The sequence below is a fragment of the Danio rerio genome, chromosome 20, assembly GCF_049306965.1.
Source record: "Danio rerio strain Tuebingen ecotype United States chromosome 20, GRCz12tu, whole genome shotgun sequence".
Taxonomy (NCBI): domain Eukaryota; kingdom Metazoa; phylum Chordata; class Actinopteri; order Cypriniformes; family Danionidae; genus Danio; species Danio rerio.
In genome coordinates this window covers 38367776-38384447 of record NC_133195.1, presented here as the reverse complement: position 1 = coordinate 38384447, position 16672 = coordinate 38367776, and the positions used below count along the sequence as shown (strand labels likewise).

At 35.2% G+C, this 16672-nt stretch overlaps 1 protein-coding gene across 27 annotated transcripts in view; it reads right to left on the bottom strand.

Moving 5' to 3' along the window:
* Window positions 1-14670, bottom strand: part of cdc42bpab (CDC42 binding protein kinase alpha (DMPK-like) b) — a 128543-nt gene extending 113873 nt beyond the window's left edge. For 21 of the 27 annotated variants that reach the window (XM_068215516.2, XM_068215519.2, XM_068215517.2 and 18 more), the window contains exon 1: window positions 1076-1875. In XM_068215516.2, coding sequence (XP_068071617.2) covers window positions 1076-1253 — 178 coding nt within the window. In that variant the 5' untranslated portion in view covers window positions 1254-1875. 27 annotated transcript variants of the gene reach the window in all.
* Window positions 14671-16672: the final 2002 nt, after the last annotated feature.

Below are 16672 nucleotides of genomic sequence, written 5' to 3'. Positions count from 1 at the left end.
TCCAGCATATGTTTTCCACAGCGGAGAACTGCAACCTAGTACTGGGAAACTAGGTTACGCACTCGTTAACACACATACACTACTGCCAGTAGTTAGTTTATCCAACTCACCTATAGCGCGTGTGTTTGGACTCGAGGTTAGCACACACAGGAAACCCACATAAACATAATGAAAACATAATGCAAACTCCACACAGAAATGCCAACTGGCCCAGTCAGAACTCAGTGACCTTCTTGCTGTGAGACGACAGTGCTAACCACAAAGCCACCATGTTGCCCACTTTAAGATATTACAAAATGCAAATAAAAGGTTAAAAGGAGCATAAGTGACAACAGGAAAAGAGACTATGGTGGGTTTGTGGAATGTTTATATTGTGTATGTGCTATCGTTGAAGTTCTTGTTTTACTTGAACATGTGCTGAGATAAACTCTTGCAATTCTGTGTAATAAGGTGGCTTTACCCATGACTGAAATCGGTATTTAAAGTAAACATATTTATATTCAATTGCATGACAAGGCTGGTCATGTGACCCCAAAAATGCCGGCGCCCATAAACGACAGATCATGAAGAATAAAACAGCATTTTCCTGACTTGTTTTCTATTCTTCATCTCCTCAAAACCTTACCAAGTGAACATAAATCATTTACACACCAAAAATAAACATGGACACGGATATGCTACAGCAATAATACACACTGGTACGTCAGAATAATGTTCTCCCATGTTATTCTGAAGCCATAAATAAATGATTTCTTCAGATATGTCACCGCGAAGGCCCGCTGCAGTGTATCCACCTTGTTTCAGCAGTAGGACTCATAAAGGTGAGCTTCACATTCCACATTCATGCACAAACCAGTCCAGCGATGATGTCACCTTCATTTCTGTTCCCCCCTCGAAAAACAACTCAATGACTTTTCCGTGCAGCAACTTTTGTCTGAAAGCAGCTGGCTAACGTCAGACGATAAAACAATAGTTTGTTTGCCTCTCGCATATGTCAGTGAATGAATAACTAAACAACCGGCGTGTGGGACGCGAGAAAAGACAAGCCGTGCAATGCATGAAATGTGCATCTTACCCCAGTCTAGAAACTCCAGGACGTTCTTCTCTCTTCTGATGGGAGAACTGCTGCACTCGTCGTACAGGCAAACTAAGATATCCAACAAGGTCTCCATGCTGAAGCACTGGCCGCTGGACTGAGACGGGCCATCCATAATCAGTTTCTCCAGCTTCTTTAAACGCACCTCCACAGACATGGTTTCAAATGGTGCTGATGCCTCACAGTATGCTCAGTATTTGCACAAAAAAAGCTTAATGACTCAAAAAGATAAGGAGTCAATCATGGTTCCTTTCGCAAGGATTCCTCCATATATCAATCCACAACATCATGAATTCGCAGTCCGTAGGTGCAGAGAACTTACAGCCATCGACCCTGCCCTGGCCGGTGGATTTGACGTATATAACCTAGGCTTATGTATTCCCGACTGCAGCGTCTCCTTTGAAGGACAGTTTGCACAAAAGAAGTCACCAAAGAAGTTTAAAGCAATCCCCTGAGATATGGTGATATCTGTGGTTATCCATTATGCAGTAACAAAAGCGCATCAGCAGCACGGGATCTGCATTGCTACAAAGCCCCATATGCCCCTCCTCTGCCAGGACTGCGAAAGCCTTAGCAAGCTGTTTTTTCCTTTAAATTCCTCTCCTCGTGGATACAAAACCCTGGCGGAAGGAGCAAATCTTGCTTTCGGAAACTGTTATGCACTTGTCGAGGCGAGGGGCTGGAAATGTGCGTCCTCCTCGGTCATGTCGGTGCGCGGAGGACTCTCTGCCGCCGCCGCCGCCGCTGCTCCCGGTCACCGTGTGTGTCTCTCTCTCACTGCTCGCTGCTGCTGCTGCAGGCAAAAACCGACATCATCATGGCGACCAGCACGGCATCTACTGCGGGGAACGGGCTGAGGGATATGCTGGAGGGGGACAGCTTGAGTAATGTGTATTAAAGCAGTTAACAAATTTTCCGCCAATTATTCGCTGACCTTCAAGAGGGTCGACCCTTTTTTTGACGAATATCTGTCAGTAATTTGCTGTTTCGCGTATGCGAAGATGTATTTTAGTGCAATGCACTATCCGTTTTGAGTAATGAAGCGATGAAAAAAACGCTTTAGTCTTGTGGTGACTAAAGAGATAATAACAGCAGGACTTTTTTGTTGACGTATGTCTGAAGGTGACGGAAACAGCTCGAACTACGTACTGTTGCTATGGTTACTGGGCAAACGCGACTTGTTTTCTTGAGCGTCTTGACTAACGCAGTTTGTCCAACTTTTATGCTAAGCTGATTTGGTTTCTACTTTGGTTTCCGCTTGTTTTGAGTTCCACAGGGGTTCGTTTGAGTTGGAGAGAACTTAAAGCGAACTTCTTATGCACGTTGAACTTTTGCCTTAACAAAACAAACAAAAAATAACACTGCACACCTTAAAACAGAAAATGGTCATGCTTGCTAATACCAGTGGAAATTGATGACTTAATATTCCAGTCACTGATGAGAAAAATACTGGAAAAAGAAGTTTTAAATGTTTCACTCTTTGTGCCATAACTTCTGTAGTAAGTTTTCTTATTGTTGTGAAAATTGAGCACGTGCGCCCTCTTGTGCCCGTTATACCGCATTGCAATTGCAGTAAAAACTGTAGGACTGTACAGAGAAAAGTCACCATGTATAACATCAGTAGTTTACAGAATAAAACAAAAGGTATGTTTTACTTAAATGTATAATTTGTAAATCTAGGAAAACAATTTCTAGCACTGGATTAATTAAAAAAATTCAAGCACTCTTAGCATTCTTCAGTTTGAGATGAGATAGGCCTAGGTATTCAATTGTGTGTGTGTGTGTTTATCTATCTATCTATCTATCTATCTATCTATCTATCTATCTATCTATCTATCTATCTATCTATCTATCTATCTATCTATCTATCTATCTATCTATCTATCTGTCTGTCTGTCTGTCTGTGTCTGTCTATCTATCTATCTATCTATATCTGTCTGTCTGTCTGTCTGTCTGTCTGTCTGTCTGTCTGAAATTGGGAAGAAATCTGTTATTGTTCCTATAGCCAAAAATAAGTTTCCTTCGGTAGTTAAATGATTTCAGACCTGTTGCGTTTGCTTCATTAGTTATGAAGTAGTTTAAGAGATTTATTAAAGGTGATATTTTGATCTGTTACAGTTTGCATTAAGACAGAGCAGGAGAGTTAAAGATGCTAATCTTACACTGTTGAATTAACCGTTTAATCACCTGGAAAAGCCCAAGACCCATGCCAGCTTGTTATTTACTGATTTCTCTTCTGCTTTTAATACTATGAAGCCACATTTGTTGGTGGAGAAGTTAATTTCTCTTTTTAACTTGGATCTTAATATTTGTGGATGGATTCTGGATGTTTTAGCGGGACGTCTGCAGTGTGTCAGAGTCAGTGGTGCTCTTTCTGACCTTCAGCATTGTTCCACTGGGTCCCCTCAAGGTTGTTGCCTCTCACCTCGTCTGTTCATCATGTAGACTAATGATTGTCGGAGTATGTACAGAAATATCAATGTCATATCATAAAATATGCTGACGATTCAGTGATTTTGAGTCTCCTCCATGTTCAGGATTTGGGGCATGGCCCAGTTGTGGCAGAATGTTCTTCCTGGTGTCATAGATTTCTTCTCCAGTTGAATGTAAACAAAACAAAAGACATGGTGATTACACAAAGGCTTCTCCTACAAACAGCATAACAAATATTATAGACTTAGACATTGAAATTGTTGACAAATAAATATCTAGGGGTCGTTACTGACAATATGTTGACATTTTAACCTAACACCCAGGCTGTCTAAATAAATGTTCAGCAAAGAAACTTGGATCGTTTGGGGTTTGTGTCTCTATGATGACACTGTTCAATAAACAACTTATTAAATGTGTTTTATTTTTCTGCATTGTAGCTTGGTAATCTGAGTGTGTCAAATAAGAACAGGTTGGGTAGTCTTGTGAAGGTAGCAGGCAAGATCATTGGTTTTAACCAAACTGGTCCAATGATAATTTACCATAATTTTGCTTTAAAGAGAGCTCAGGGTATCACCCATCACCCATTGTTCTCTGTGTTTCAGCCGCTGCCATCAGGATGTCGTTTCAGAGTTCCTGTTTGCAGGACAAATAGAACTAAATTCTAGAAAGAAGTAGAAATTATTTATAATGGTAGCCATTCATTCATTAAATGAGTTCAGTGGGGAGGCAGATGCATCTAAAAAATGATGTACCATATGTTGTGTGGTAATATTTTGTTATGTGTACATGGAACTTTGTACTACGGCACCTTGGAATCAATCAATCAATCTATCTATCTATCTATCTATCTATCTATCTATCTATCTATCTATCTATCTATCTATCTATCTATCTATCTATCTATCTATCTATCTACACTGTAAACGATTTCTTGTTAAATTAACAGTAAGTTACTGGCAACAATTATCCAGTAGCTGCTGTATTTCATAAAACAGTAACATTACTGTAATACTAATTACATTAGTATTAGATTTACTGTAAAATGTAATACATCATTTTACTGTTTTCTTTTTATACTGTAACACCAATTACAGTAGTAATACACATACTGCAAAACTGAAAACAGTATTTTACTGTACATTTTTACCATGCAGAACTACGGTATTTTAACGTTACTTTCATTATTACTGTATAGTATTTTACAGTTATTAAATGTTATTTTATTGTATTTAACAGTGCTACTTTATAATGAGCAAAAAAAGTTCAAAAATTGCACAAATGTTATTTTAACTGTTCAAGAAATACAAGAAAAATAAAGAAACTGAAACTTTAACTTCACAATAAAAGTTTATTGTGTAAACCCTACTGAAACAGTAGCAATTATTCAATATAACACAGCAACAGAACACTAATGAACAATTGATCATTAAAACCAGTCAACAATTAATGCATCAAAAAGTATTACAATTTTAAAAACAGGTGAAAATACTGCTACAAGACACGAAATGATGAAGGCCAAATGATGTTGTGGAAAAGGGACAGTGAAAAAGGGCAGGAGCAATTCTGATGATCCTGCAAAAACGACAAGCAAAATCAATCACTGGAGTAAAAACTAATCATGCCTCAAATTATTTCATTCATTCAGAAACCAAACACCGCACTGCTGTTATATATATATATAAAAACACTGTTTTTTATCGTTTTTGTTGGCAAAATACAGATTGTTGTCTATTTACAATTACACTAACGTTAATGGGGAAAAGATCAGTCAAGTCAACACTAGTCAAGTGTCCACACAGGTATGTAAAAAATAAAGTCTCATCTTAACTTAATGTCTGATTCTGTATAGCTTGAATATCTGATTCCATGACCACACTAGCGCTTCCACGAATTTAAGAGGGGTGAACACAGTTCATTCTGACCTTAAGAGGCTACATATTTAAAATAAATAAATAAATAAAATAATTAATTTAACGTGACTAATGTTAATCAAGTACTTTTAGGCTTTTAACATGTGAAAATCTACTTCTAACTTACAGACAAGATTACGTTAGAGAACATGAAAGCCATGGGTGATTTTTAAAAAAATAATGCTAATGATAAGTTACTGACATTTGTAAAATTTGTAAAAAAGTAATCACTAAGCATTCATTTTTGGCAAAATCTGCCGAAAGGCACAGCAACACGATCAAATGTGTTAAAGTTGAGCAAAGAAATAAAGAGTAGTCAAGCAGTCTACTTCATGAAATGTTTGTGATAATATTTTGCGGTTAATTCGTATTACTGTATTTCAATATGCAGTGATGGCATGTCAGTGAGACGAATAAATATTATTACACCTCACCAGTGACATTTCCTCAAATTAAATCATCTTGACGTTACTGTGCACAGCATCAGTAAAACGTTAAGAATGATTTAAATACCAAATTTTAAAACAGTCACTGCTGATTACAAACTAACATTAAAGATAGGCTTACAGAAATCCTGAATGCATGATAATATGAAGATTTATTACTCACTGATGTCGAAGCACTTCGTCAGAGATGTAGACAGGACAGAATGTGTGCCATCAAATGAGCTCTTGTGCAGTCTTTGTTGGACATCAAGGTAGTATGTTCACCCACACTGTAAAAAAAAAATCTGTTATTTTACATGTTTTTTTCCCAGAAGCTAGGGTAATAGAGTCATTTGGTTAAGTGGTTTAAAATAATTTTATTTATTAAATACTTGCTTACCCATATATAGATGTAAAAGTAACCAAAATAAATAATTCATTAAAATGTGTGGGATACTAAGCATGTTTGGCCTACAGAGAGAAGTAAACATTTACTTTAAGCATTGATCCTAATGAATCTATTTCTGAACTACATCCAACCTCACCTCTGAAACAGCATTTTTGAGCATTTAGATCAGGGGTGCTCAACCCTGTTCCTGGAGATCTACCTTTCTGCAGAGCTTACCTGCAACCTTGATCAAGAACACCTGTCTTTATTTACCAAGTGCTCCTTCAGATACTATTTAGTTTGTTTAGTTGCGTTTGATCAGGGTTGGAGCTAAACTCTGCAGAAAGGTCGATCTCCAGGAACAGGGTTGAGCACCAATGTTTAAGACAATAAAAAATAAGACATCTAGATCAGTGGTTCTCAAACTGTGGTACGTGTACCACTAGTGGTACGCAGGCTTCCTTTTAGTGGTACGCGGAGGAATGAAATATGTCATGTACATGCTACACACATTCAAAATTTACCAAAAATGATGTATATAATATGCCATATATGACATATAGCCTATGTTTTTGAGGTAATCTGCCATGTTTTTTTTAACCGTGCAGAGTTTTAGCTGCTTTACTGGGCCTACTACGCTGCTGTATTTCAATACTGCTCATTTTGGTGGTACTTGTAGAGACAAATTGTTCCTGAGGTGGTACTTGATGAAAAAAGTTTGAGAACCACTGATCTAGATGATATTTTATATTCAATCATTTGTGAAATTTAAATGACTTATATTCAGTATATACATAACATTAAATCAGAATAAGAATAAAAAAATAATACTCTATGCTAAATAAAATACTTCAGATCTAAATAAAGCAGGTGTTTTTACCTAAAGGTTCCTTTCCTCCAGTTAGTTTAGTTGCAGATCCCTCCACATCTGTGCTTTATTTGGTTCTTGACTTAAGAGTAACTGGTGTCACATTCCAGGTCCATCACAATCTGAGCTAGAAAGACAATATGGCAAAAGACAAGACACATTTAAATAAATCTCAGAATAAAATATTTAAAAGGAGAGTTTACTATTCTGCCACCATTACTCCATGTGTTTTAAATCCATTTAAATTTCTGTTGAACACTAAAGCAGATATTTTGAAGAATGTTAGAAACCAGAAACTATTGACATCCATATTTGAACCAAATTTCTTTAAAAAAAAAAAAGAGTTTGTGTTCAATGGAACAAAAAAAAACTAACTATTTTGAAACAAGTGGAGGATGCCAAAGATGCCATTATTTTCATTTTTGGGTGAACTGTCCCTTCAATTCAAGTGTCACGCATTACTCATAAAAACTGATGTATCGCTTGAGGAAAACTAAATCAAGTACCTCCTGTGGGCAAGCAGAATCATTATGCCATTGTATTCAGCCAACTGACCCAGCCGAGACTCGAACCAGCAACCTTCTTGCTGTGAGGTGACAGCACTACCTACTGTGCCACTGCGTCGCTACTGGAAGAAGAAGAAAAAGAGGTTGTACATGAAACTCCTCACAACAAATCTGTGAACAGCTTGACATTTCAAAATCTAATCAAAATGAGGAAGACATCAACATTACCTCGAATAAACAAGTGAGGAGTGATTGGTAGCATCATTTTTTCAGCATGAATTGCTGTAGTTGCAAAAAAGATAAATATAATAAGAGTAAAATAAGACTTAACATTTAATAATCTAAATCTATGGTACAACCATACAAATCTGTATGGGGTTCAAATAAATTTGTATACAAATCATTCCCTACACCTGAACACCAAAAATAAAATGTACAATTAATGACACAATAACGTTATACAATAAGCTCATTAACCAGTGAGAAATAGACAATTAATATGAATTATGTTAATATTAACGTTAGCTTAAAAGACATCAACTGAATTTTATTATCAGCTCAATTTAATAAAACAGTTACACTTATTTCATTGTGAGTTTAGTTTGAATAACTAACTTACAGTTTACAAATTTAACCATAATGATAACTTGGTCATAATGACCACATGAAGACCAGAGCTTACCTTAACGTTAAACGTTTAACTTTTCATGGTGACTTTGCCTTCATCTCAGTGTTGTGCTGAAATAGAGAATTCATTAATGCAGTTAACCCCAAGTTTTTTTCAGGTAACTTAACGTTACTATGGTCAAAAACTCACTCAAGATAAACTCACTGTAATTACCTTATCTAATACCTCGCAAACACTACAAACACGGTCTGGCGTCGAATAACGTGACATAAGTACCTAACTTACAACTAAAGTAACTTGGTTAATTATTTTAAATTACACACACACTACACGGAAATATACACAAAACAATCCTTTAACGAACAGAATTTGACTTTTAAACACTTACCGAGGATGAATTCACTGGAAGAAAAGGCGACAGGTGGATTTCAAATTAGAAGAGCCGTTGCTTGCCTGGTGAAGGTCGAATCGAGTCGGCTCGGCTTTATGAATCGGCTCCTTAGAACAGTAAAGAGTCGAGTCCGCCTAAAACCGATTCCTTTTTGTATATTATTGTAAGACACAACAATGAATCATTACTATTTCGTTATACTGCTCGGCCACACACATTTATACACATATTGCTGAATGTGCTTGTTAACACGTGTGATAAAATAATTCCTGAGCAAACGGTTCAATCCGATTCGGTGTCGTTTGTGTGCTGAACCGAACCAGTGCAAACGTGATATTTATAAAATAGTAATATTGTTTTTTTTCTTCTCACTTTACCAGCGAAAATATTACATATATCTGACTTTAACAATAAGAATAAGGTTCGCTTGAAGTGTTTTGAGAATTAATATTTTTTCTCCCAGAGTTCATTTCACACCAACAAGCAAATATAATAGCGGATGAGAAAAGCCAGATCATATAAATATTGCGTTTAATATGTCACGAAATGAAGTTTTAACAGTTTTTCATGTTCTTCCAAACTCAAATCTGTGGTTTGTTTTTAGATATCATGTCTAATTTTAAGTGTGCTTTGCCGATAGGGGAGATTCTGACCTCCAGGGGTTGACGGCGCTCCGTCACTCATGTATCCGGCAAACCTCATGCTTTAATCGGCCTAGACATTATTGAGACATGCCCCTGTCTTCGATGACTAGATAATAAATGTGTTATGAAATAAAGTTTAAACCGTTTTTCATGCGAGAATGTAGTTGTTTTAAACTCAATTCTGTGGTTTATTTATTAAGATAGTGCGTATTTTAAAATGTCGTTTTGAAAATGTGGAGATATGTGCCCTCTACGGTGGCCAATATGGGCGCCCAATATTCTTGAATCCGTCTAAAGCAGGTTGGTCACTCTGACATTTAAACTGACTTTGAAATCATTTTGTGTGTTTAACAGTCTTTGGTTACGTGAATCAATTTATTTTTGTTCCAATTTACGTTTTGGTTTAGCACAAAGTTATGTTTATTAAATATTATTTAATATTTCCATGTTGCCTTATAAAGTGCACCCAAAAATGGAAAACCAGGGGACAGTTTAATGCACTGAACAGTCTGAAGAAACTGGTTAGGTTATTTACTTCACAAAATAATTTGTCTAAAAATAAATAAACATAATAATCATAATATATAGTGTGTGTGGAGTTGTTCTTGGTCATTTGCAGTACTGTATTTAGATGCACAGTAACGGATTTTTCCCCAAAATTCATTATAAAATCTACAGTAACATACTGTTAACCATGTTCACAGTATAGAAAAGTTGAAAATACATTATTATACTGTGAAAACAACAATATATACAGTAACACACTGTGCACAGCTTATACAGTAAAAAACTGTTGAGAAATGCAGTATAATACTGTGAAAACAACAGAAATCGTTTACAGTGTATCTATCTATCTATCTATCTATCTCTGTCTATATCTGTTTTTCTGTCTATCTATCATAAATGAGTACAGTCTTCACAGATCTCTCTTTTAAATTAAAATTTTCTAAATTGCTTTGGTACATTTCTCTAATCATCCTTAAAATTTGCAAAACAGTAAATGTGTTTCTCAACAACTCTAACAAAAAGCAAAACACCATGGATTACCTGCCAATTAAAGTATGTCTTTTGCTCAGAATCCTTAGTTCATCTCCCAAAAATAAACATCTGGGCCAATGAACATGTATGGATAAGACAGTCGAAACGCTTAGTCATGTTATCAACATCACTGTGTACTCTGGAGGGATGATCTGATGAAAACTATGGCTACAGTTTTGATGGCAATTATTGTAAATTATAGAATACACCTTGAGGTGACGTAATGATGCAGTGGGTAGCACGTTCGCCTCACAGCAAGAAGGTCTCTGGTTCAAGCCTCGGCTGGGTCAGTTGGTGTTTCTGTGTTTCTCCCTGTGTTCGCATGGGTTTCCCCCGGGTGCTCCGGTTTTCCCCACAGTCCAAAGACATGCGGTACAGGTAAAATGGGTATGCTAAAATAGTGTATGACTGTATGAGTGTGTGTGTGAATGAGTATGATTGGATGTTTCCCTGTGATGGATTGCAGCTGGATGGGAAACCACTGCGTAAAGCATATGCTGAATAAGTTGGCAACCTCAGATTGATAAAAGGAACTAAAGGGACTGTAATTTGTTGACATTCCATGTCATTGTGATGCAGAAAAGAAAAGACAGTACTGCACAGCACAAAAACTGAACAATCTCCTTAGGATAAACTGCACATGTAGTGCTGTAGAAATTACAGTGCAGCCTTCTTACACCTACTAGCTTTCCTGTCTGTTGGGCCACAAAAACTCATCTCTAATAACTGATTTATTTTATCTTTGCTATGATGACAGTGCATAATATTTGTATAGATATTTATCAAGACACTTCTATACAGCTTAAAGTGACAATTAATGGCTTAACTAGGTTAATTAGGTTAACTAGCCGGGTTAGTTTAATTAGGCAAGTTATTGTATAACGATGGTGTTCTGTAGACTATCAAGGAAAAATATAGCTTAAAGAGGCTAATCATTTAAAATAAAAACAGCTTTTATTCTAGCCGAAATACAACAAATATCCAGAAGAAAAATATTATCAGACATACTGTGAAAATTTCCTTGCTCTGTTAAACATCGTTTGGAAAATATAAAAAAATAAAAAATCAAAGAAGGCCTAATAGTTCTCATTGCAACTGTATATATAAACATTATGGTTCATTAAATGCAGATTTAGAAACAAAAGTATTATAGAAATGTATAGAAATATGCTTGACATATTATGACAACTTGTTCAACCATTTCGCATGTAAAGAATATATGCTGTGTACTATTGCCTTAATGTTGTGGAAGACCTGTTATAATACATTTTGATGAACATGCAGTAAGTATACTACATAAATACATAAATGTATACTTTACATGCCAATTTGCACATAACAGCTGCACATATAACGTTGTATATAGTAATATACTTGTACATACACTTGTCAATTTGCATATTAGCATTCACTATTTACTTATGTTTTTAAAAATATTTTTATTATCTGCTTTTTGTCTTGTAACTGTAATTCTGTTCCACTGTAGAAGCTCTGTCATGAAAACAAATTCTTTGTACAGTGTGTGTGAACATACCTGGTAAGCTCTTTCAGATTTCTGATAAGCAATTGACAATGTAGACACATCAGAGAATTGTACATAACCATTTGCATGGATGTACCAAAGCATTTCCAACTTGTTCAAAGAAAAATTGTGTGTGCACAAGTGGCACAATGATGGGAAGTTTGTGTAGGTAGTTTTGATAATTTCAAATACATATTTGTGTATATACATTATGTCAATAAACACCAAATCCAAAAGCAAAACCAAATCTATTTTAACAAAATAACTTAGGATCACGGTCCAAAAATAATATGTTAGAGAAAATTATTAAATACATTTTTTTATAATGAGGAAAATCAGAAAAAAAAACATCTTAAAATAATAAACAATGTTGAGATTTTTTAATAACTTGTTATTTTAATTAAAATAAGTTTATTATAACTGTTTATATTCAAAGAGAAATGGATAAAAAATATTGAACATAAGGGTGTATGAAAAAAGGGTGTAATACACGAACGGTCAAAAGTTTGGGGTCAGTAGGATTTTTAAATGTTTTAAAATAAGCTTCTCCTGCTCACCAAGACTCCATTCATTTTATCGAAAGTGCAGTACAAATTGTACAATTGTGAAATATTATTGCACTATAAAATAACTGCTCAAAAGCAGTTTATAATTGAATTTTATAATTTATTCCAGTGATTTTAAAGATGAATTTTCAGCTTCATTACTCCAGTCTTCGGAGTCCTTCAGAAATCACTCTAATAATAATTATTATTGTTATGATTATTATCTATGGTAAAAGTAATAAAAGCAATAATGACTATAGTAATCATTATATTTGAAACTACACGCAACAAGAAGGTAGTTATTTAAAATGCTAATAGATATTTAACATTTTTCTCACATTTAATAAATGTCCCCAGACATGAACTTTCTTTAAAAAAAAAAACAAGAAAAAAAAAAACTGACCCCAAACTTTTGACCGAACTGCCAAGCATATTTCCAACACATTTCTATTAAACTTTTTGTGCCATGAAATGTGCAAATGAATCTTTTACTGCTGAAGGAAATGTGGATCAATCAATGGTAAACCAGTTCCCTGAAATGGCTATGTTATTCTTCAATTGAAAAGCATAGACAGAGGACAACAAAAAAGTCACAAAGTCTGACAATGAATGAACGATCATGGTTAAAATTAACGTTCTGCCTAAGGGTTGTTTCCATCAACTTACCTTTCTGTTTTAGCATTTGTACCTGTTTATGTTGTAGCCTATTGTGTTTTCTTATTTTGACCGTATATCCTATAAGCATTTCTATCTTTATAGACCGATATGCATGTAGTAGTTAAACAAGCAAGCTGTTTATTTGAGCAGTAAATCGAAGCAGATTTGTGATAACAAACAAAAGCTTTACTTGTGTTTTTTTATTATTGAATACAAAAATAATAACATCACTGCATTGTAGAAAAAATACAATAACAAAAAATACATCCAAAAACTCACAAAGCCTTAATCACTAAGAAAAAAGATTATCATAAGCTTTAAGAAACGTATTATTCTGTATTAATACGTTTAAGAGATTCAATATTGTATGAAATTTCAGCAAGGAAAGTATTAAATATAGTTATTGTTTTAGGAACTTATTTTTGTGTATAAAAAATGTACAGTGTAACACAAAATAAAAATAACAATAGGATTGAGAGAATGGTTGTTACTAAAATTAAATCATGTTTAAATAAGGACAGTAAATAAAAAATAATGTTGTTCCAGAGATGTTTGACGTGAGTGCAACTATAGAATAAGTTAGTCTCTTCATGTATGTAAGTGCACAAATTAGATAAATCAAAATAATTTGCAATTTGGGAATTTGTAGGATAAACCATATGCAAGATCTTAAAATGTATCTTTCTTATTTTGTTGGATATGCAAAATTTTTCAGGTAATAACCATTCTCTTACATTACCAAAAATCTCTTTCATTGTCAGAAAAATTAGTCCAGAAAAAGTTAGGCTACATCTTGGGGAGGCATAAACAGAGTACTGTAACAATCGTCTGATGTCTGTTGTTACTTTTTATATATATATATATATATATATATATATATATATATATATATATATATATATATATATATATATATATATATATATATATATAAAGACACTCCATCCAAAAAAAGTTTAGGCTAGTATTACTTGTAAGCTTCTGACGTTTGATAACATGACGTCTTCTTTTAAAGTGGCGTACATCACAAACCTCTTTAAATCTCAATCTGACAATCGCCACACCAGGCCTAATAAGGTGCTAATAGTGTCTTTCATGTCAAAAACATTTGATGTTAGAACCAAACTGGCGGCAGGATGTAGGAAATTTTGAACAGGAAGTTAACATTCGGCGATTATCTCATTTCTGCTGACCATAAGAATTTGTTTAGTCAATAAACATCCTCTAGTACGCTCACAATTTTCAAAAAAAAAAAAAAAAAAAATTAAGTAAATAAATATACAAACTTAATCACTGATAGAGAGTATAACAAGGTTTTTAACGCAGCAATATTTACAGTCGTTAGCCTACCTCTTCATGACGCCGAAGAATAGTTTGTTGTTTTATCAAACCGAGGCAGGATCCGCTTGAATAGGTCTGTCTTTCGTATGCAGTGAAGAGGTGTTAATTAGCACATGTTTTGTTGATTGGCATGTACCATCCTTTGATTAGGAGATATACTACCCGTGAGAATTAGATGGTACTTATATTGACAAAAGGGCCTCAAAATAATCGACAAGGGAAGGACAGAAGACTGAAAGAAATCACACAGGGTCTTGGACTTCAGTTTACTCATGCACGGATCACAGGGCCGGAGTGGGACTCTTTTTCAGCCCTGGAGTTTCAAGCCTTAGACCGGCCCACCTCAGTTCACCACTGACTATCTTAAAATAAGGTCATTTCCAATTCAGTTTCTAATTACACTATCATGTCTTTTTTTTTTTTTTTTTTTTTTTTTTTTTAGAAAACAGCTGTTTTGGAACTTCAAATGTTCAACAACCCTTACAGTATTATATGTCTTAACAATAAAAATGAAAAAAAAAAAAACCTTCATAGACGAGGACCGAACCCTGGGTGACCGCGTCTTAACCTAACGTGCTAACCACTGTACCACAACAGCTGAACGTTAGTTAGTGACTTATCTAGTTATATTATCATTAACCTGCAGGCTGCATCTTGCTCACGAGTTTACGAGAAAATAGATAACAAGAGCAGAGCTGCGGTAAAATAATAAATAAGAAGGCTGTGGTCAAGTAAATAAATAAATTATATTTAAAAAGTGTGACTGCTGAGAGCAACAGATTCTGGAGCTAGGGACACCGGCCCTCGCAGCCAAAAAACGGACCGGCCCACCGGGAATTCTCCCGGTCCTCCCGATTAGCCAATCCGGGCCTGACGGATCATGTGTATTGTACAGAGAGTCAGCAGACTCGTTGACAGAATTAGTTGGTGGCTAATTTCACATCTATTTACAGTTGATAGCATTAAAAAAATATGTGCAAGATGTAAATATTGCAGGCCATTTACAGCATGCATTTATTTTAAATATGTATGGGTTTGTTCATATTCCATTGTACATGATTATTAAAAGATGGTCAAACAAACATGTTCATAAAATGTTGAATGTAGAAAGTTTCATGAAATACACCAAAATCTAAACAGATGACGACTAATCATCTCTTGTAGCGAATATGGTAATACTCCCGTTGGCTGAAACAGAGCTCTTTTGTCTGATTCTGCATTTGTATTGCATTAATTTGCCTCCATCTCAAGCCAGTCATTTGTCATCTGTTCTTCCTGTGAGCTCCTTCAGTCTGTCTGACATCTTAGAGCAAATAGAGGGGCCAATACACATACTCAGACACTGGGCCCTCAGTGCCACTAGCCCCTCTTCTAATGTTAGTGTGACCAAACAAGGCATGGCAAATCTGGCAATGGAATCAGATAATCACCAACCTGTGAAGAGCCTTCCAATCCACATCCATGCAGTAGCCCTGGATTAAATAGTCTGTTTGCCTAATAATTTTAATCTGCGCACCAAGCAGAAGGATGGTGGTCTTGGAATAAACATCTAATCCCTCCTCGGGCCACCCAATGATGATGGACCCACAATGGTGCTTAGACAGAGCTGTAGTGGGCACTCCACGCTGACGGACTCTCGCCAGACAAGGAATGTTTTACAATGTCCAGGGGAATGTACACATGAGGAACAAGGGTGCTACATCGGCGTGCACATGCAAGCTGGGAAAGGAGGGTGCATTGTAGGTTCACTATGTCTGGAAGGTCATCGGTAAAGCCATACAACATGAACATCATGTGTCAGCAATATAGACAGAATTAAAGACAAGAGAATCATACATTAAACATACTCCGGTTCAGATTTAAATGCATCACAAAGAACATCTATCAATCTATCAATCTATCTATCTATCTATCTATCTATCTATCTATCTATCTATCTATCTATCTATCTATCTATCTATCTATCTATCTATCTATCTATCTGTCTGTCTGTCTGTCTGTCTGTCTGTCTATCTATCTATCTATGTAAATATAGCATATCTATCTTTCTATCTATCTATCTATCTATCTATCTATCTATCTATCTATCTATCTATCTATCTATGTAAATATAGCATATCTATCTATCTATCTATCTATCTATCTATCTATCTATCTATCTATCTATCTATCTATCTATCTATCTATCTATCTATCTATCCATCCATCCATCCACCCATCCATCCATGGCATATCAATTTTATCTATCTATCTATCTATCTATCTATCTATCTATCTATC